This window comes from Pleurodeles waltl, chromosome 3_1, assembly GCF_031143425.1.
Source record: "Pleurodeles waltl isolate 20211129_DDA chromosome 3_1, aPleWal1.hap1.20221129, whole genome shotgun sequence".
NCBI lineage: Eukaryota > Metazoa > Chordata > Amphibia > Caudata > Salamandridae > Pleurodeles > Pleurodeles waltl.
In genome coordinates this window covers 1,870,009,928-1,870,032,750 of record NC_090440.1, presented here as the reverse complement: position 1 = coordinate 1,870,032,750, position 22,823 = coordinate 1,870,009,928, and the positions used below count along the sequence as shown (strand labels likewise).

Genomic DNA, 22,823 nt, shown 5'->3' with positions numbered 1-22,823 from the left:
AATTCACATTGCAACTTTATTCGTTTTGACCTACAATTATATTTTTCTAAACACTGTGTGGTGTATTTTTGTGGTGCTATATGGTGGTATTGTATGATTTATTTCACAAATACTTTACATATTGCCTTCTAAGTTAAGCCTGACTGCCCGTGCCAAGCTACCAGAGGGTGGGCACAGGATAATCTTGGATTGTGTGTGACTTACCCTGACTAGAGTGAGGGCTTTTGCTTGGACAGGGGGTAACCTGACTGCCAACCAAAAACCCCATTTCTAACAAGGCAGAGTCAAAATTAACAACCCCACAATCCTCCTTAAATCTAAAGGTTTAAAGTACATGCACCCTGTCCTATGGGCTGTTTAGTGCCTTCCCAAGAGGTGACTTATGTTTAATAAAAAGGAATGTTAAGGCCTGGCAAAAGGTTTATTTTACATGTTGAAATGACAGTTTAAAACAGCACAAACAGGTTGCAACGGCAAGCCCGAGACATGTTTAAAGAGCTATCTGAGCGCGTGCCATAATTAGTGCTATAAACCCACATGTGGCATTTAATTTACAGGCCCTGGGTACGTGTAGCACCACATTACTAGGGACGTGCAAGTAAAATACATGTGACAGTTTGGTGTAAGCCAATTCTACCATGTTTAAGGGAGAGAGCACAAGTACTTTAGCACTGATTAGCAGTGGCAAAGTGTGTAGAGTCCTACAAGCCAACAGAAATGGGTTCAGAAAACAGGATTGTGAAGGCCAAATGTTTGGGATAACTTCAGAACAGTTATTCAGGACAATATTACTGTAAGATGACAATGACTGGTGTGTCAATGACTATCTAATAAACAGAGCAAAGGGGAGAAATTGGACTTCTTTTGGTGCTGCAGTGCAGAGAATATGTATCTAATACTGTGTGTAAATTGCGGTTAGTAAAAACAGAAAGCATCTTATTTCAAGCACATACAAAATGCAGAACAGAACACACTGACGGCATTGCCGGATGTTACTGAGCATCTCTTTTTCCATGAGAAGGCTTCCTTTGGAGATCATTTACATGGAAAATGTCAGAGTTCTCACCAAAACCTCGTATGTGGGACTTTGCTTCACAGTGGTGCTTTTTAAAAGCAAGAATCAATGAAATCTCCACAAATATTTAGCATTTTGTACTTTTTGTTAATGGTATATAGCAAGATCAAGGCAATCAATAACAAGGCATTGTTTTATATTGATTATAATAAATTAATTGTGTTTGCCTATTTTAAAAGTGTCCATGCACATTCTTTCACTACTCCCACATTTTTGTTGCCATGCTAAGCAAGTCATCTATTTCTAGATGACAAAGAGTAAATTATGAATATATTACTGAATATTTAATAAAGATTTTGGAAAAAAACAAGTACTACACCATGAAAATTGTTTATGCTTCAGTGCATCTGTGCTCTTGCCTACGGTAGTCGCTACATGTTACTATGCATAGTTAAGCATGACTCATAGGAAAGGGATCATTTGTGGTTGCTGCAATATCTGAAATTGGGAACAACTGTATGCATTATTACATTATGGATTAGCTCTCAGCATCACTGGCATACTTAATTCCCTCAAAGCCACTTTTATTTAGGATGATGTCTTACCCTTCATCAAAGCTCCCTCCAAGAAAGATCTTTCACTTCTACACACCATTGCCAATGTCTCCCTCACCCAAGGCATCTTTTAAGAACCTCTCAAGATAGCCAAATCCTCCTACTCCAAAGAAACATAATCCTATACCTGATGGCCTTACCATTTACCAGCCTATTACTCAGGTACTTATCACCTGTAAAACCATTGACAAAATAGTCAACATTCAGCTCAAAGATCACAGCAATGCTAACCTTCTCCTGCATGACTGCAAACGTGCTTCAAATCATGCAGCAGGAAAGATACTGCTATCTTACACATTGTATGTGATGCCCTCCTGACCACAGATGAAGATTATCGTTTCTTCTTCATAATGCTGGATCTCTCAGCTTCCTTTGCCGCAGTTGAACATCCCATTCTCAACAATGCCCTTTATTTGGATTCACTGGCAATGACCATAATGGTTCTCATCCTACCTTTTCAACTGACACCAGTTCATTCCCATGAGCCCTTTGAGGTCTCCCTTACTCCTGGACTGACCCACCTCTGTGTTCATGACATTGACACCGGTGACAGTCTCCCTGTGAAGAACAAAATTTACAGGTTATTGGATAAGGTGAAAGCCAGCATCAAGGAGGAGGTCTCCAAGATGTTGACTTTAAGGGTTATCGAGAAATCCAGTAGTCCCTGGGCCAGCCCAGTGGTCAGCCCAGTGGTGTTGGTCCCTAAGGCTCCTAAGTTTCCACATTGTGTCCATCTTCTGCCTATACATGTGCACCTCATCAGACCAGGACTCCAGTGCCTAGCTGAAGCTCAACATATATCAATAAATAATTCCTGTTATTTACTAAGCACTACAACCAAAAACAGTATAAAAACAGCTCAATTAGATGAATCTTGGTGGATTCAAGCCCCAACTTTCATTGAATGCCAAGTGATTTGGGTTCACCCTTGACATTAGCTTCACTCTTAAGGACGGCATTGCCAACAAAACCAATACAGCATGATACCACCAGGTCTCTCCTTTTACAACAAAGGAAAGCCATTTCTTCCAGAAAGCAATGTCAAAATCACTGTACAAGCCTGCATATTTTTGAATCTGTATGGTGGTATCACCGTTCTCCATTGTCTGCCACACTTCAAACTGGTCCCTCTTACAGGCATCGTACACTCTGCAGCACGTCTCATCAAGGGCTTCAAGAGATATGATCGCATCCCCATAATCCTGATGGAGCCCCCTTGGCTGTCCTTTCTGGCCCACCCCATCATCAAATCCAGCTAAACCATTTACAAAGTCATCATGAACATCACCCTCACTTATCTTGCTGGCAAGCTCGCTATCTTTGAAGGGTAAAAAAGAATAAAAAAGAGGCAGCAGTTTTTTCCAATTATGCATCTTGGACATAGAACCACATCCCCATGTCCATCAGGATCATCCCAATGCTTCTCCAATTTAAGAAAGAGTTGAAGTTTAACCTCTTGAAAGAGTAATAAATTACTACATCATGATGCAGTAAAAGGGGAGTGCCTCAATTTTCAACATCAGCCCAACCCTTTTAAGTGCACACAGACGTCATCTGACCATACAACATCAACATCCTCTTCTACACCAACAGCATGCTACTCATATTCTGTCTCTCAAGCAAGACTCGTCACACAAGAAACAAGTTCACTGGCTGCATGACTGAAGTCAATAACTGGCTGAAGGTCAACTGTATCAAGTTCAACAATGACAAGACAGAAGTAGTGGTCTTTGTCAAGGACACCTCACCATGTGACTCTGCCTGGTGGCAGGCTGACTTTGTACCCACACCCATTCGAAACACCCACACAAAAAAGATCTGGATGGTCATTTACTGCAAGTTTGACATGATCCTTCAAGTCAGCACTATCACTGCATCCTTTCTCCACCCCCTGAAGATGCTAGAGAAGATATTCAAATGGCTCTCTAGCATCATCAGATAAACAGTCACTCATGCCCTAGTCACCAGCAAGCTGGACTACGGGAACCCTCAATACCAGAATCTCCAAGCAGGAAGACTAGAAGCCACCCAGAACTCAGCAGACACATTTATCATCAATCTCCAGTGCAGGACACATTTCACATCACACCTCAGGGACCTACACTGGCTTCTGATACACTAACATGCTCAGTTTAATCTCCTCACCCACACATTGAAGGTGCTACAAAACCTAGGCCCTGCCTAACTGCACTCTAAAGAGTATTCTCTTCCTCACTGGAAGCCAGTGGAGGGCTGGCCTCGAAGATGCGGGACACATGCGTTCACAAAGGAAGAGTAAGAAGAATGTAGGCCGCACTGTTCTGGACCACCATAACTTTTTTGAACAGGTAGTTGGGTAGTCCCAGATACAGGCCATTGCGTAGTCCCACCTTGATGTTATGAGTGCTTGACTGGTGATTTCCTGCAGAAAATTAGAGGAAGTGCAGGAATTACGTTAGAATATGCAGCAGACCAAAGCAAGTGCCTATCACAAAATGAATTTGTGGTTGGAAAGGTAGACAACAGTCAGATTTGACAGCAAGATTCTTGACTATTCCACCTGGAGGCCTTGAGGGGGCACCATTCAGCCAGAAGAGCTGCCATGCTGTCAGCGAATTTTGTCCAAATAAAAGAATTTCAGTTTTAATTGCGTTACACTTTAGTTGATTGATGGTCATCCAGTCAAATTCAGCCTCTAGACAAGATTTAATATATTTACCTGTGATCTCTTCTCCCTTCTTACATGAGAAAAGTAGTTGTGTGTTGTCATCGTAAGAGATCACTTTAGTCCCCAAGGCTTTTACCAACTGGGCTAGTGGCATAAGATGAATGTTTAACAGTGTGGGGCTAAGGGCGAAGCCTTGAGGCACCCTCACTGTAAGATCCAGGAACTCTAAGAGGATAGGAGGGACCCATACCGCCTGTCATCTGCCACTGAAGAAGGATGAAAGTCAGTTTAAGTCCTGACCTGTCATTCCAATAGACTGGAGACATGCCAGAAGCCTGGAGTGAGGGACCTTGTCAAAGGCTGCTGACAGACCTACCGTAATCATCACTGCCTTCCCACCAGCTTCCAGGGTGCCTCTGATTTATTAAGTGACCTTCATCAAAGCGGTCTTTGTACTAAAATTTGTTATAAAGCTAGACTGTCTAGAAAGTTATTGTCTTCCAAATACTGGGAAGGTTGCTGGTTTACCAACCTTTTCAGAACTTTAGACAGAGCTAGCAGCTGAGATATCGGTCTATAATTAGGCTGTTTTCTGGGGTCAGCCGCAGATTCTTTTAGCAGGGTAGAATTTGTGTCTGTTTCCAGGAGTATGGTACTGTTGCCATAGACAGAGAGGCATTTAGCACTGACTAGTGGGTTGATGGTAGCTGCCCCTAGCGCTAACAGATTGGGATAGCAAGAATCCATAGGAGATCCTGATTTCAGGCTGCTAATGTCTGCCAGTGCCCCCTCCAAGAGAATATGGTAGAAATCTGAAAGTGTGGACTCCACTAGAGTGACAGTACTTGTGTGCGCTGTGCCCCCCAGGCTCTCTTCTAACTGTATGCTGGAGACTTGCTTAGATGTTAAGAATTTTGTTTTTAAAATAAGAGGCCAGCTGTTCACACCACTCAACAGATGGTTGTTGAACCCTAGCACAGGACTCAGGAGACATAAAGGTTTTTACCACTTTAAGACATTTCCGTCGATTTATTCTCTTCTGTCTCTACCTTTTCTTTAAAAAAGAACTTTTTTGCTCTTTTGACTGTGGCATAGTATTTAATTAAATCTGCCTTGTATAAGACTTATTTGTTGCCTCTATTGTCTTTCCGGCACTGCCTTTCCAAAATCTTACAGCACTTTTTCTCTTCCCTTCTGTAAACCATGGACCTGACAGCTGATTTCTGCAGGGTGACCGTCTTGAGATGACTGACAACTTATTGGTCGTTTTCAGATCCAGCTCCCTGACAAGCTGGTGTATTCCTCCACTGAGCCTGACGTCACACGTCGAGTGGAACCATGTCTCACTACATATCAGAGCCTCCTCCCCTCTTGAGATATGCAAGAAGCTGATGACGTGGTTCTTTAAATAACATCTCGCCATAGGCAATTAGACAAACAGACCTGTTCAGCGCCAGGATACACCCTAGGTGATAGTGTGCCTTACAATTACCATGGCATGATATGACATGGCATAACACAACATGGCATAAACATAACATAACAGTACACTACTTCTCCCAGAACCCAGCTATCTCTGCAATCGCTCTTTGATTTTTGGATTCACTTGTTAAATGATAAAATAAGTGAAAACATCTTCGACATATGATTGTAAAGTACATTTCCCATATTTTCCTGACAGCCACGTTTATGTAATGACTAATACAGAACTTCATACTCAAAATCTACAATGTATTAAACCTTTATTAAATACAGAGGGTAACACTGCATTCTCAAGTTTATTCTCATTTAATAGTCTCTGATGTATCGGAAGGATCCAACCCGGGGGCTCATGGCTCCCCAGTCACTGTATCTTCTGTACTCCCCAGGTCTCAGATAGTACTGGCGCCCCTTGTAGTTTGGTTCTTCATAGAAGACCCAGTGGCCCTCTAGCACATTGCAGGAGTGGATTTCATGGTAGTTGAACTCTTCAAAGACATACGGACAATCGTCAGTGAACTCCCTCATCTGGCCTCGAAAATCCTCTCTCTCATATATCCTGATTCTGAAAGAACCCTGATACTGTGTGAGGAATTAGAGTTTGTAAATGTTATTGAGTGAACAGTTTTTAAGTAGGCATTATATTAATCATCATTTCATACACAAGGCATTCTCTAGTTTAAGTTACATGAATCATATTGACCTTGATACGTGATTGTAGATTTTTACAAATTATTTTTATGAGATGAACATATTGAATAAAATATAGTCAATGATTATTTTCACTTTTTCTTGAACACGAAATATTTTAAGTACCAGGCGATTTAGAAAAAGAAGGTGAACATTTTGAACACGTTTTAGAAAAAGTATGGCATAGCAAGATATGATATTAAACCATTTTAGTCAGCAACAAAATGAATTGTCTACTCAAACCAATGGTTGGGATTCCCGTAGAGTATTGTTTTGGCGCCCTGAGACACGTTAGTAATGCACTAATAATGCCGTTCCCCTGCAGTGCATGGACAGATTCCATTGACGCATTGCAATTGAAGCAATCTATAAACTTGCTTTGCTGGCAACGTCTGATTTGGTGTAAGAAAGCAACTTCGTATAGGGGGTGAAGTCACATCTTCCATTTCTATATAGTTTCTATACTCGTTTTGTATATTCGTGAACTCTGACCAGTCCACAGCATTTCAGGGCCAGATTGAGGATCATAATACTTGGAAACAAGAAAGAAGAGGGAAAGTGTACATTTCTTTTGCGTACCTAGAATAGAAAGGTTTATCTCAACAATGCGATATATTAGCAGTTAGCAGGGAATTTGCCCCATCCTTCTTTAAAATAAAATCTCTGCAAGGTTGAGTAATTCAAAATAGAGGGGCACACCACGTGATCTGAAGGTGAATGCTTTGAAGACAGCCAATAAGATGACTAAAACATTTTCTCTTATTCAGTATCTGACCAAGTATTTTCTATAAGGTAGCATTAACTTACTAAATGTCACTGAAGCAAAGTTGGGTTGGCCCAAGGTTCCAAGTGTTATGCCTACAAAAATAACATGTTTGTATTTAATTTGGGCACTTTCTATTACCTCCGCCACCCTGACGGATGGTGGGCTGCCTTCCATGCTTTAAATGAGGCTTTAAATTTGGAACTCAGTTGGAAAGAAGGCTAGTTTTAAAACTGGAGCACAATAATGCAGGGAACATTAATTTATACAGTATACGCACCGAAAGAAAATCCTGTCAGCTTCAAAATACATCATGACTTTGAAAGATTAGAATAATTCTTATGGCTGTTATTCACCTTAAAGTAACCCAACAAATCAGTTATGGGACGGGGGCTGTCAGAAATTGTGTTATTAATTGTACAGAATGTAACGCCTGTGCAGGTAATAGGCCCACAATTGAATCCTTATTCGGGAAGCAAGCAGTCGGTTGCTACACTTTACCCTCTCAGGGTAGCAAAGCAGAGGAGCCCAGGCCCTACTCAGTTGAGGTGGTCTGAGCTAGTAATCACCATTAGCTGGTATACTATAAAAAAACTAAATAAATCATTGTCCAGTAAGTGCATTTTCTTAAAAAAAGGAACAGATTATTTATTACACACACTAATGAATACTACTCACTAATGTACAAATATATACATACAGCAGATGGAAAATGACTCTGAGCTGAGCGAGAGAAATATGACAATTATGGATGGCCCATAAGATGTACACTTAGGTTATTCAGACCTGCATATTCAAACTCAGTGTCTGTTTTTCACCCCAGCTTGACACCTCACTGAACTGTGAAGGCATAATAGCAGCAAAACTGCAGTCGAGGTATATTTCATCTATGTGTATAATACAGTGACACTAGAGATTATTCAATAAACCATAGGGATCTATCTACAAATTCTGATTCAGGTCAGCACCTACCTTGGAAGGGTCCCTTCTGTGCCAGGCTACTTATGTGCCATTACCAGGCTGTGCAAGACTGTGGTTTTGTACATGCAGCCCGCACACATGCTTGCACTTTTGTGTGCAAATGTTCATGTGTAACCAGTCCAGTGCCCATACCCTAACTGCAATACAGAGGCTGCATCTTAAAAGGCAGACACTGATGGTAATCATGCTCAGTACAATTATTGGGAAATTACCATAAATTAGACTCAGGTAGGGATACTCACTCATGGTAAAGTCCACAAACCAGGTGATCGAGAAGTGAAAAATCTGCCTGGATGAAATGGGCGAGACACAGTTTGCTACAGGGACAGTTTTCAAAACTGAAGCAAAATAAATTTAGGGAATAGTCATTTAGCCAGTGTATACAATAAAGGAAAATCCTGTCAGAGTCAAAATAAGCCTTTTCTTCACCTTCAAGTAATCTTATTAATCAGTTAGGTGTTCGATAGATAGAAGTTACATATAGATATATTTGCATGGAAATAATATAAAATTTGCATTTATAGAAAAGGAGATTATACGGAATCAAAACGCAGATGCTGGTGAGTGATACTCTTTCCAATGCTACTATGTAGCAATGAGTGAATAATGGTTGAATACAGAATCAGGTGGTACTTACATGTGGAATCATGCTGCAGGAGCTAATCGAGTCATTGAAGCCCATCCAGTGCTGATAGTTAGGGTAATCTCCCTTCTTCAAGAAGTATTGGTTGCCTTTGTGGTTGGCACTCTCGTAGATGATCCAGGAACCATTCACAACTTTGATGGAGTTGCAGCGACTGAAATGTGACTGCAAATCAGTACTGTCATTGCTGCACTCGTAAGAGCGCCCCTTGAAATTCTTGTCCTCATAGAAGGTGATCTACACAAAAGAAAGGTCATCTGAGTGAGACCAAAATCCTGACCGGTCTTAATCTCGCCTTAATTATGCCTAGCCAATGGTAATGTCTGTGTTAATTTGAGAAAGTTATTATGTAGTCAGGAAGAATAGCATTTTTGTCACATTTAACACAGAAAATAGGAAAACCTATACTTTGGTCCAAATCTTGGTGGCCACAAAATCTGGAGAACCCTCCTCCACCCAGAAGCCACATGTTATAACCTTGGATTCCGGGCTTGACGAAAATCTTTATGCCAACCAGGAGAGCAATATTTCCACTTTGTCCTTTTGCCAACTTCTAATTTTGAAGAAAATCCCTCCCTTTATGTTTTTCTGCATACAACTTCTCAAAAGGTAGCAGTTCAGGTCACTTTGTGTCAAAGATCAAAACAGTTTCATTAATTTTATATTGGATTAACAAACTGCTTTCTCTCTGGACTTCAGTGAATTCGAAACACTGGACTATAATTTATGTTTAATCTCTCAAGTAATTTCCATGCATTTTCACACATGATGACCCTTCAATGGCTGGCCATCTGTAAATTTATCTTGGTGGTACTTTGGACCTATTATGAGAAAAGTACCCTCTATCCTCTCTGCATATTTATACTCTACCCTTAACCCCGCATTCTCAATTTATCTATCTTTCTTCTGTTTTCCATTTCGAAAGCTCACCAAAGTCACAAAGCTACTCCTTCTCTCTTTTGTAGACCAAATACTGGAACTCTGACCCTTTGTTGTGTAGTGCTTGACATCACCTGGCTTTTGGAAGGCCTTGGAAATGTGACTTTTTCTGTCCAAATTCTGGTTCCTCGTCATTCTGTTAGTCCTACCATGCTCCCTTAGCACCAGGGATGTTTCTGGGTGTTTTTATCATAGTTTATAAATCGGCAGAGCACAATACAATATCTTGTTACAAGTAAGACACATTTTTATATAAATTCTGTGCATAGGTGAAGGTCTTACCAACACCACTTCAAGCCATTTTTCCATTTATAATATCTTGTTTATATAAAACTTAATTGCACAGCATTTGCCATTTCTATGAGCTATAGAAATTGTGGTTCAGTGAAGCCAAATTTGTTAAAGTGAAAGTCTGGAAATCGGACATGCAAGGCTAGAAAAATAAGATCTGTATGTCACGCCAGATGCTATTCTAACTGGCTCAAACAGTTGTGTTCTGTAATGATAGACTTCAAGTTCATGGTAAATTTGTCAAGTGAGCTACTCCTCAAGTCACTATGATCACAGCGTTATGCGGTAAGTCATTAATATCATGTATTCACCAGCACATGCATAATTAGATGCATTCATAAATAACTATAAGCATTGGGATGTGTGAAAACAAACAACTGCAACTTTTCATCTTGTTCATTAGTGCTCTAAACTTATTTTAGAAACATTAGACCAATGCCACCACAACATATACAGGAAATGGCAAAGCCGATGGGCCTGAATTCTAACTGAAAATGCCTGGGTGCTTCCATCCAGCATCCATCCATTTGTCCATACACTTAATTACTCATCATCCAGCACTCAGTCACTCATATTGGTACTCATGCTTTTACTCATCTACCCACTTACACATTCTCACATTCACCAACTCATCTGTCTACAGTACCACAAGTGCACATTCATCAATCAATGAAGAGGCACTTTTAGTTTTCAGTAGTGCCTGTAGAATTTGCTGATGTTTTGTGATTGGTAAGAAAGTTCTGTCAGGGTTGTTAGACTGTTAGAAGTATGAGAGTACTGTCATTAGTGTATATGAATAGCAATCAGTTGGTGGGTTAAGAGTGCTGTTGGTTATATGAGACCGATAGTGTGAATGGTATGAGTGATTTGTGTAGCTTCCAAATGCTACTCCGAAATGGGTGTTAGTGCAGTCAGTATTGTATGACTGGTAGTAGTGGACAATAATTTTAGCAGAGAGGAGGGAGGGCAGGCAACACACATGCACATACACACTCACTCAGACACATGCATTCACACACACACACACACAATAACTAAGTATGACTCCCAAATATTCCTACATACACATGCATGCATGCAACAAACATCAAGAACACATTATCCTTACCTGCTGCAACTCATGGGGAGGGAAGCCTTGGAGTTCCAAGGAGGGTTGGGGCTGCACCCTTCTCTCACTGGCTGACTTCAGGTCAGTCATTTAGAACAGGCAGCAGTACCTGGCTTGTCACCATGTGGAATGGGGTTAGTGAGAGTTGCTGACCCCACCCCACTCTGTAATGTTGTGTTAGTGACAGACACTCAACCCTGTGCACTTGAGGGCTTAAAACTGAAGTACCCAGGTCTGAGTCAATCAATAACGCTCCCCTTCATCATGATGGGGAGGGCTTCAAGGTGCTTTGCCAGCCTGAAAAGGTCACACCCACAGGAGCTGTTAAATCTTCAGCCTGACAAAGTTCAGTTCTGGTAGCCAGGAGGCTAAGCATTTAGCACATGTCTAGCTCCTGGCTGTGTTACTTGAACAAGAAGAGTGTCTGTCAGCCCAACCTTTGCTCAGCCTGGCAGACACCCTTATTGTCAGGAAAAAGCTGGGGGGTGACCCCTACACCCGTAAATAAGGGCAGCTGCTGGTGACTATTATTCTGTGGAGTGGCTCTGGTAGTGTTTGACTGCTTCTCTGATGGGTGTAAGTTTGCTGCTTGCTAGTAGGTATGTAGTGCAAGAATGCTTCCTGTTTTGTGTGACTGGTGGTTTGTGAGTGGTGTGAAAGTGTGACCTATAGTGTGTGATGGTGAAACAGTGTGGCCAATAGTGTGTGTCTTTGAGAATTGTAAGAGTGTTCTTGCTACCAGTGCAGGGACGTCTGCACTCAGTGTACATCTACAGCACACTCTGCTGCCTAGTACTGTTGCCCTCATGTATTATGCTACCACCAGCATTTCCACATGCAGCGCACACACTCGTTCTGCACACACTGTTCAGTACTACAATTTCTCTACTGCCCCAGAGACTGTTATTTAAAAAAACACCTTGCCAGTACACAGACATTGACCATGTGCACACTGTGCCACACCTCACCGTAGGTGTGGTGTATTCCTTGTGAGTACAAATGCACTCAGCACGTTTTCATCATGCATGCACTTCCACACCAACCTAATGTAGGCTTGGGTGAGTTAATTAATAACACAGCAGCAGAACTTTTAAAAAGGGGAGTGAGCCTATAGGCCTCATTCCACTGACACAAGTTAAAAAACACCTTTTTGCTACTACTGATCACTACACAGTATACTGTCACCACTGCACTTGCCCTGTTTATCTCCTTGTGGAAGCAGTAGCCTTCCACCACTAAGAGGGTAGCTCTTTGGGTGCCTTTGCCTGGGGCGCAGCTTCGGGGGGGGGTTGTTACACCCCCCTAGTAAATGTATTTTGTGATAAATAGCTGGGTACAGGTGCTTTCAGTCGGGTAGGGTAAGGTGTTCGTCGGATTTCAAGAGGAAATGTACACACACAGATAAAAACGAACACACACTCCTACCCCTCTCCATTTGGAAAGACTTACAAAATGTTGATTATTTCACAAAATATCGTATTCCTCTCCTTTTCCACTGCCCCTTAAGCCCCTCTCATGCACCCTGCTTGTCTTATAATGTATTTTAACATTATGTGCCAGTGTGATTGTTGGCAAATCTGAAGTTCACAGCCTCCCAGTCTTACTGATCAAGCTACGCCCATGGCCTTTCCCGGTCAAACAAGACCGCAATCTGTGAGACAGGCCTATGTCATGACGTGCATGCATGATCCATGTTGGCCAATGACAAAAAATCAGCATTAGGAATCCAGAAAACAATATAGTTGGAATTCTACCTTTGGCATCACATGAGCAGCTTCACAGTGGTTTGAGTGATGCCAGTCTCAGTGACAGTAATCCGGAAGACTCCCCATCTCCCTGTGTGCATGCACATCTAGTGTGCATGTGTAGCAAGGCGCCCTTAAATGGAGGTACTGATTCTCCCACAGGTAGTATCACTATACTGTTCATGCACTAAAGAACACATACTCCTGCACTGAGGAGCACCAAACTTGTGCACTAGAAAGCAAGTATGGGACAGCGCAGACCCCAGCTCCCACTGCCTTTGGCAACTGTGCAGGTCTTTGAGATAGCCGGCACCTGTGAAAGCGATACATAATTTAATCACAGCTTGAGTAGAGGAAGCAGTTAACCCCAGGGCTAGACCATTTTTACTGCAACACACTCAACTCCTTACGGTGCTGCTTCATTATGTTTGAATGCAATGGCCTCCGTAGAAGTAGGTGTTTACATTCTTAAACTGTACCTGCCCAGCTGCTACTGGCAGTTGCAGTATGATGTCTTAGCAGTGCTGCCTGTGGATATGGCCACCTTAATACCAAACGTAGCATCAAGTACAACCCTATAGCTCTTGACCCTCAAAGTAATAAGAAAAGTTAACCAGGGTTCATTCAGAGAGGTGTCACAGGTTAGAATTTTAGAACTCTGCAAACCACACAATACGAATTATTTAATAAATAAAATTACAGTTAGTCTTTTTACCTTGACCAAAAAAACATGATAATCACAACTAAATACTAAAGTTATTAATGTCACCTTAAAAACTAGACCTCCCTAACCTCTTCTGAACTAGAGATCTGACTAAGATGTTCAGTCAGTGTTAAATGTTGTAAAGCTCTTATCAATGTAGTTTTCTCAATGTAAAACAATTTGAAATTGTAATTACCAGAATTTACAATGTAACTTCTCTTCCTGTGGTATTTGTCAGAAAGTTCACATTATAAACCCCCTTCTTAGTGTATTTACCAGAGTCCACAATGTAAGCCTGCTCCCAACTGTATTTGTTGCGCGGTTACATCATGCAAAGCCACTCTCTAAAGTTTTTGTTATGGGGTTTGCATCAATGGGATCTCTATTTTGCATTATTGGCGAGTCTGATTTGTAGTAGGGATAGCAGAAACGCTGACCCACCAAATGCACATAAAGAAGAACAGCAAATGGGCAATCCGGAACCCTCTCTTTCTACAAGGATTTTGAATATTTTTTTGTGATTGCATGAACTGCAACAATATCTAGAGTTGCTTCTAACCACTTACATAATTTGTATCGTACTTAAAATAATGTACTTAAATGTAGAATTTGTACCGTACTTAAAATAATGTACTTAAATGTAGAAAGCTTTCAGGTCCTGTTGCGAGATTAATAAATAATCAATGTTTTACAGTACAAGCTGGCAGGGCACTTTAGTTGCACTGATGATCTGCATTTAACGGGTGTTGCAGTTACCTATCTAGTAGTTCTTGCTGTATCATCTTAGTTATGGTGTTGGTGTCGTTTTAGCCTGCAACACTTTGTGCCCACAATGCAATGTATCAACATGTTACTAAGATGCTGCAGTCTTAGCACTTGAAAGCCCACCAAAGCTTTGCTCTGGAGCAAGGCGCTAGGAGAGGTCTGTGATAGGAATGGCACTCTCCGTGGGACTCTCGTTGTGATGGGCTGTAAGGGTTTTAGCATCCTCCCATTGTTTTAGAGGAGTTTGCTCACGCAGCCCAAGGCAACTTCCTATTGTCGATGTGCACGCGGATGGGGAGATGTCAACCAATCTGTACATCAAATACTATGCGAACTGCTCACCCTAGTGCGAGAATCTGTGCAACCTATGCTTTTTAATTTGCAACAAGTGGATACTAAGTTATGGGATTTTCTTTTAAAACGTACTTTTAGTAAAGCTGCTACCAAGTGCTTGATTAGACTAGATCCCTTTTATTATGTTAAAACGAGTTGTTATTCTCTCGATTGATGTGTAGATCATTTTTGTGAATCAGTACATATGACTGAATACTCATTTCAGTAACACCTACCACCCTCATCGAAAATGTTCTCTATGTGCTCGTGCTGTGCGTGGAGCTCCATATCATCCCAACAGAAAGCAGAGAGTGCAGTGAGTGTTTGGAGGGGGCATGGAGCAGCGAGGGGACCCATGCGAGCTAAAGGGGACAGGACAGTGTATACAAAGACTGGGTAGTGTGTGTGCAGAGCAGGCAGAACCTGATATTTGGCAATAAAATGAGTGGCATGGTCCACTCTTAAAACTGATTAAATTGAATACATATCACAAATGGAGAGGTCTGTTCTCCCGTCTACCCGCAGTTCGTCCTAATTTACATTTCTAATTGGTCTCGTGATTTGGGCTCCACAAATTTTTGTGAACATGGCACCAATTGCTCTATTGCAATCCCCACAGACTTTCGTTGTGCACTGGCTCAGAGCACTGCGGTGATCACAGTTTTAAATCCTTTTACTACTATTTAGCTTAGGGGATAAAATAACTTTAATAAGTACTCATAAAATATATAATACTAACGTTACAATTTATGAAACTACGACGTCAGCAAGTAGCAAAAAAGAAAATCTTTTTAGAACAACTTTACTATTATTTTTTACATGTATCCTCAAATGTACCACAAAATGATTTCTTACCTTGCCCATTTTGAATGGTGTTGATGTGTCAGTCCTCAGTGCCATGGGAGTCAGTAAATGCAATGCTTATATACAGCGCGCCTCTTGCTTATTCGGCACACGCTGAACAAAAGGAGAGCAGTTTCTGTCCAGTAAGTGCAAATGACACCCTTTGTTGTGTGATGCATGTAAGAATATTCTATGTACGCAACAGTTGTTGACGTTTGCTTACTAATGTTACCTTTTATTGCTGGACTGAAACACTAAACATTCCTCATATTCTTTGTTTCTGTGCATTATTTTGTGGTACTCATAGTGTTGCAACGGAAACAGCAAGTTTAGAGGGTAAATCATCATAAAGTCTGGATTAAGCACTAAAAGCAACTATGTGAATGCTTTGTCTAGTGGCACCATAAAGAAGGCTAAATGAGCAAGTCTGAATGTCCTCGAAGGGAAGGGGACATTCTGCCCCACCTCCACGTCCTGACCTTTTTTTTAAAAAAAATGGGCCACATGCTTAAATTAACAGTGCGGATTTTCAAGTATGCTGTCTAAAACACCAAGGCCCAGATTTACAAGAATCTGGCGCATCAGTACTGATGAGCTAGATTTCTTGTGCCCCCCCCACTGCCACCTAACGACACCATGGGTGAGCCGTGTTTACAATAACGGGTGCACCATGGCGCACCTCAGGCCAATATCATCAAAACGTTTGCCGCCATTGTGACACTTTGCTCCACTAGCGTAAAAAATGTTGACGCTAGTGGAGCAAGGTGCACGTAGGACTGTTGATTTCAAGGGGTGCGTCCTTTTAATGCCTGCTTTGAGTAGGCTTTAAAAATTATGCCAAAAATAGCACAATAAAAGCTTATAGATTTCATTGCGCCATTTTTGTTTGCCTCCTAACACCGGAACAGCCCCTTTTATACCTTATCCCTGGTGCAGACATAATGTGGAGTAAGGGGTCGCAAAGTCGCACAATGCATGAAATGTAGACATGTCGCAGCGATTTTTGCCTCGCCGAGTTGCATTTGTGTAGAAAAATTATGCTAATGTGGCGCAAGGAGGCGCTAGGGCCTTGTAAAAGTGGCCCCAAAGGTTTTACAGCCAGTACTAACAAAAAAACAGATTACAGTTATAACACCTCAGGGTATAAGACATCATAATCATACTTTCCTATTAAGCACTGCTAAACCTTAACGTGCATCAAAGTACAATACAAAGGAGCAATATTTTGCTATACAAGTCTATCAATTACGAAAATGTGAGAAAATGTGTTCCCCATATGAAACATTGAATAAACTGCAATATACTGTTTGTGCCCAAGAGAACCGGTGCCACACATAAGCACTGTGGCACATTTCACATGAAAACATTTAGGGACAGATTTAGAAAGGTAAACTTACACTTGTGTTTAAGTTTACGATTGTTTGGTGTTCACAAAGGAATTGCGACTAGTGGGAAGTCTCCAGACATAACTCTGATACTCTGCAGACCCGATTCACAAATGTAAACTTATACGTTTCGTCTAATCGTATTTACAAGGACTATCTTTAGGTCGGCACTCAGTGAAGACCTAAAGACACAACTCGTAAATGCTCTTTGCGAATTCGCAGAATTGTAAACTTAGGGCCAGATGTAGCAAAAATGCAATTTGCGACTTGCAAATTGCGTGTCCCTGCGACTCGCAATTTGCAAGTCGCAAATTGCCATGCAGTACGGTGTCTCAGACACCGACTGCAACTCGCAATGGGGTCGCAATGACCCACCTCATGAATATTCATGAGGTGGGTCGCAAATTGCGGCCCCATTGCGAGTATAGGCACTCGCTAACATGGAGGCATGCTGACGTCAGCAGGCCTCCATGTTAGCGACCTGCTGTTCAATAAAGCATGTTTTTTTTTTTTTGAAGTGTAGCCCGTTTTCCCTAAGGGAAAACGAGCTGCACTACAAAAAAAAACGAAACCTTTAGTTTCGGATTTTTCAGGGCAGGGAGTGGTCCCTTGGACCACTCCCTGCCCTGAAAAAATAATATGGGGTCCAGTCACAAAGGGGAAGGGGTCCCATAGGGACCCCTTCCCGTTTGCAAGTGGGTTACCATCCACTTCAAGTGGATGGTAACTGCGACTCGCAAATAGGAAGGGAACACCCCTTCCTATTTGCGAGTCGCAAATGCATATTGCGAGTCGGTAACGACTCGCAATATGCATTTGTGAATTGCAAACCCACGTTTGCAAGTCGCAAACGGCGATTTTCGCCGTTTGCGACTCGCAAAAGGGTTGCTACATCTGGCCCTTAGATGTTTGGTCTAAGTTTAGACCAAACGTCCAAGTTTATCTTCGTGACTCGGGGTCTGCATATTTGTGTGTAGAGATTCCGCATTATTAAAGATGCTCGTTATAAATTCCTTTGTGAATACCAAGTGTAAGTTTACCTTTTTGAATAAGGTTATTAGAATGTAAAGCATTTGCTTGTTGATCATGAATTTCTTTGGTGTGTAGGTGTATGATTTATAATGGCAAAGTAGGTGGTGTATGTGTGTGATAATCGGTTGGTGTTGATAGATAACTGGAGGTGAACGTAACTGGTGTAAATCTGTCTTGCGTAAGTACTCATAACTACCACAGAATTACTCATAATAATGAGTGATTACGTGAGAACAGTAATCCAGCATCTAACATCATTTTCATAGAGCAAAATGCACAACTATGTCTAAAATACATCTGAGGAAGCATTTTGTGCTTCGAAAATAGCACTAAATGCTACAGGACATGAACATCAGTAGCAAGCAATCATTTGCTCTCTTTTGGTTCTTTATGACTGTGCTCCTGGTGTAGGATTTGGGCCACAAATTACTCTTAATTACTCACTCTGGAGTAATCTCATAATTTGTGAAATTTCACATCACAATAATTACTGTGATTACTCAATTAAAAGTTTGCTCAAACCTATAGATAACCAAACCACTCAATAACTGTATATACTTCATGTACACATAGTGTAGAAAAAAAGAGAGGCCAGCAGAGTAAAGAGAGTTTATGATGTCCCAGCAGGTAGATGAAAAGAGCCTACCCTCACTGCTTGCAATATCTACTTATCTCTGCATACCTGTATAAAAGTATAATAGTAAAGACATAAGTTGCACAGAGTAGAAAAACTGTCAGAAAAGGATTTTTTAGACCACATGCCACGCCACATAACATGTGCCCCAAAAATGCTACTTTAAGACATATATATGCCACACATTGATACACATTGGTACTGACTGGTTTCTTAAATACCTGAAGAGCTGAATTAGTTTACCATCTTAGAGTTAGACAGTGGTTGATGGTTGCTCATCATTAAAACTTTAAAGGTATGTGCTGTTTTTAGCATGAAACATAGCAGCATTTGTTGAAATATCTGAAGGAAACAAAAGAACACAACAATAACAAATGCAATGAATTAACATAGAAGGGCACAACACATCAAAACAGCCAAAGCAGAAAGCATCACAGCAAGAACTACAGTAAAACACAATGTCATATTGCAAAAACATATTTCAAAAAAGCAGTTTAAAACACATCACAAAATCACACAGTAACTATACACATTTTTGTTTCACACTACCATCTCAATAAATCTGGTTCATAATGGACTGGTAAAAGGTGTTTGCACCAAGAACCACTTATTTGTCACCAAGAAAATAAAGTATTAACAGTCAAACATATTTTGGAATTCAGTCCTCTTTCTACATTTCCAGTAATTGCACACTGGGTTTAGACTATGCTTGTTTTCTCTGTTTTTGCATTATGAGTTACCATCAGCTGGGATTTGATGATTACAGATAATGTAAATGGACACAGTAACAGGCAAAACACTATTTGGTTTTGTTACTCCACATTAGTAGCTTGAGGGAATATGGCTCCCAATACAAAGTAAGTTGATAATTACGGGCTGAGCTGAAGCACTATTATCCAAGAGCTCTTTCTACCAAATTTACTTTTTGAGATGGTGATTTAGAGAATAACCAGGAGTCATGTTATACATTTTTTGATGCGCCTGGATCCACAAACTCATAGCTTCTGCACCATGTACTTGTATTAGCTATACTTGATGCTTTGCCATGAACAAATAAAGCATGATTGCTTCAAAATCTATAAATAAATGTTGCAGCACAAGTATTGGACCCTCAAAAAAAGTGGAACTTGGTGAATAATTATTTCTCTCTTGTCCTTCATACTAACAAACCTAATAACTCCTGGAAACGTTTCTGCTGGTAAACAGACAACCTTTGAAGAAGTAAAAAGCTTTTGAATATTTAGGAAATTTGCCCTTTCTACAAGGTTACCCTAGATTTTTTGCCTTTTGCTGGACCCTAGATTTTTGTTGGCTAGCATACAGATCACGTCCCATTTTAACATGCTGCCATGGTGTGAGAAAGTAGCCTCTTTCTAGCCTTGTTACCCCCACTTTTGGCCTGTTTGTGAGTGTATGTCAGGGTGTTTTCACTGTCTCACTGGGATCCTGCTAGCCAGGACCCAGTGCTCATAGTGAAAACCCTATGTTTTCAGTATGTTTGTTATGTGTCACTGGGACCCTGCTAGTCAGGACCCCAGTGCTCATAAGTGTGCCTGAATGTGTTACCTGTGTAGTGACTAACTGTCTCACTGAGGCTCTGCTAATCAGAACCTCAGTGGTTATGCTCTCTCATTTCTTTCCAAATTGTCACTAACAGGCTAGTGACCATTTTTACCAATTTACATTGGCTTACTGGAACACCCTTATAATTCCCTAGTATATGGTACTGAAGTACCCAGGGTATTGGGGTTCCAGGAGATCCCTATGGGCTGCAGCATTTCTTTTGCCACCCATAGGGAGCTCTGACAATTCTTATACAGGCCTGCCACTGCAGCCTGAGTGAAATAACGTCCACGTTATTTCACAGCCATTTTACACTGCACTTAAGTAACTTATAAGTCACCTATATGTCTAACCTTTACCTGGTAAAGGTTAGGTGCAAAGTTACTTAGTGTGTGGGCACCCTGGCACTAGCCAAGGTGCCCCCACATTGTTCAGAGCCAATTCCCTGAACTTTGTGAGTGCGGGGACACCATTACACGCGTGCACTACATATAGGTCACTACCTATATGTAGCTTCACAATGGTAACTCCGAATATGGCCATGTAACATGTCTATGATCATGGAATTGCCCCCTCTATGCCATCCTGGCATTGTTGGCACAATTCCATGATCCCAGTGGTCTGTAGCACAGACCCTGGTACTGCCAAACTGCCCTTCCTGGGGTTTCACTGCAGCTGCTGCTGCTGCCAACCCCTCAGACAGGCATCTGCCCTCCTGGGGTCCAGCCAGGCCTGGCCCAGGGTGGCAGAACAAAGAACTTCCTCTGAGAGAGGGTGTGACACCCTCTCCCTTTGGAAAATGGTGTGAAGGCAGGGGAGGAGTAGCCTCCCACAGCCTCTGGAAATGCTTTGTTGGGCACAGATGTGCCCAATTCTGCATAAGCCAGTCTACACCGGTTCAGGGACCCCTTAGCCCCTGCTCTGGTGCGAAACTGGACAAAGGAAAGGGGAGTGACCACTCCCCTGACCTGCACCTCCCCTGGGAGGTGTCCAGAGCTCCTCCAGTGTGCTCCAGACCTCTGCCATCTTGGAAACAGAGGTGCTGCTGGCACACTGGACTGCTCTGAGTGGCCAGTGCCACCAGGTGACGTCAGAGACTCCTTGTGATAGGCTCCTTCAGGTGTTGCTAGCCTATCCTCTCTCCTAAGTAGCCAAACCCTCTTTTCTGGCTATTTAGGGTCTCTGTCTCTGGGGAAACTTTAGATAATGAATGCAAGAGCTCATCCGAGTTCCTCTGCATCTCTCTCTTCACCTTCTGATAAGGAATCGACTGCTGACCGTGCTGGAAGCCTGCAAACCTGCAACATAGTAGCAAAGACGAGTACTGCAACTCTGTAACGCTGATCCTGCCGCCTTCTCGACTGTTTTCCTGCTTGTGCATGCTGTGGGGGTAGTCTGCCTCCTCTCTGCACCAGAAGCTCCGAAGAAATCTCCCGTGGGTCGACGGAATCTTCCCCCTGCAACCGCAGGCACCAAAAAGCTGCATTACCGGTCCCTTGGGTCTCCTCTCAGCACAACAAGCGAGGTCCCTCGAATCTAGCGACTCTGTCCAAGTGACCCCCACAGTGCAGTGACTCTTCAGTCCAAGTTTGGTGGATGTAAGTCCTTGCCTCACCTCTCTGGGCTGCATTGCTGGGAACCGCAACTTTGCAGCTACTCCGGCCCCTGTACACTTCCGGCGGAAATCCTTTGTGCACAGCCAAGCCTGGGTCCACGGCACTCTAACCTGCATTGCACGACTTTCTAAGTTGGTCTCCGGCGACGTGGGACTCCTTTGTGCAACTTCGGCGAGCACCATTTCATGCATCCTCTTAGTGCCTGTTTCTGGCACTTCTCTGGGTGCTACCTGCTTCAGTGAGGGCTCTTTGTCTTGCTCGACGTCCCCTCTCTCTTCAGGTCCAATTTGCGACCTTCTGGTCCCTCCTGAGCCCCAGCAGCGTCCAAAAACGCCAAACGCACAATTTGCGACTAGCAAGGCTTGTTGGCGTCCTTCCGGCGGGAAAACACTTCTGCACGACTCTCCAAGGCAAGAGGGATCTGTCCACCAAAGGGAAAGTCTCTAGCCCTTTTCGTTCCTGCAGAAACCTCAGCTTCTTCTGTCCAGTAGAAGCTTCTTTGCACCCGCAGCTGGCATTTCCTGGGCATCTGCCCATCTCCGACTTGCTTGTGACTTTTGGACTTGGTCCCCTTGTTCCACAGGTACCCTAGATTGGAAATCCACAGTTGTTGCATTGCTGGTTTGGGTCTTTCCTGCATTATTCCTCTAACACGACTTCTTTGTCCTTAGGGGAACTTTAGTGCACTTTGCACTCACTTTTCAGGGTCTTGGGGAGGGTTATTTTTCTAACTCTCACTATTTTCTAATAGTCCCAGCGACCCTCTACAAGGGCACATAGGTTTGGGGTCCATTCGTGGTTCGCATTCCACTTTTGGAGTATATGGTTTGTGTTGCCCCTATCCCTATGTTTCCCCATTGCATCCTATTGTAACTATACATTGTTTGCACTGTTTTCTAAGACTATACTGCATATTTTTGCTATTGTGTATATATATCTTGTGTATATTTCCTATCCTCTCACTGAGGGTACACTCTAAGATACTTTGGCATATTGTCATAAAAATAAAGTACCTTTATTTTTAGTATAACTGT

The 22,823-nt window shown here is 42.1% G+C and overlaps 1 protein-coding gene across 1 annotated transcript; it reads right to left on the bottom strand.

Annotated features, from left to right (window-relative positions):
- Window positions 1-6,001: 6,001 nt before the first annotated feature.
- On the bottom strand, window positions 6,002-15,611 carry LOC138283460 (gamma-crystallin-1-like). The gene is made up of 3 exons (XM_069221416.1): window positions 15,572-15,611; window positions 8,827-9,069; window positions 6,002-6,337 (listed from the first exon to the last, which is right to left on the bottom strand). The coding sequence occupies exons 1-3, from the start codon at window positions 15,578-15,580 to the stop codon at window positions 6,065-6,067; spliced, it is 525 nt and encodes a 174-aa protein (XP_069077517.1). The 5' UTR covers window positions 15,581-15,611; the 3' UTR covers window positions 6,002-6,064.
- Window positions 15,612-22,823: the final 7,212 nt, after the last annotated feature.

Coding starts and splice junctions, on each gene's coding strand:
- LOC138283460 (XM_069221416.1), bottom strand. Junction 6,338..8,826: donor CCTGCAGCATGATTCCACAT/GTAAGTACCACC, acceptor TTCCTCACACAG/TATCAGGGTTCTTTCAGAAT.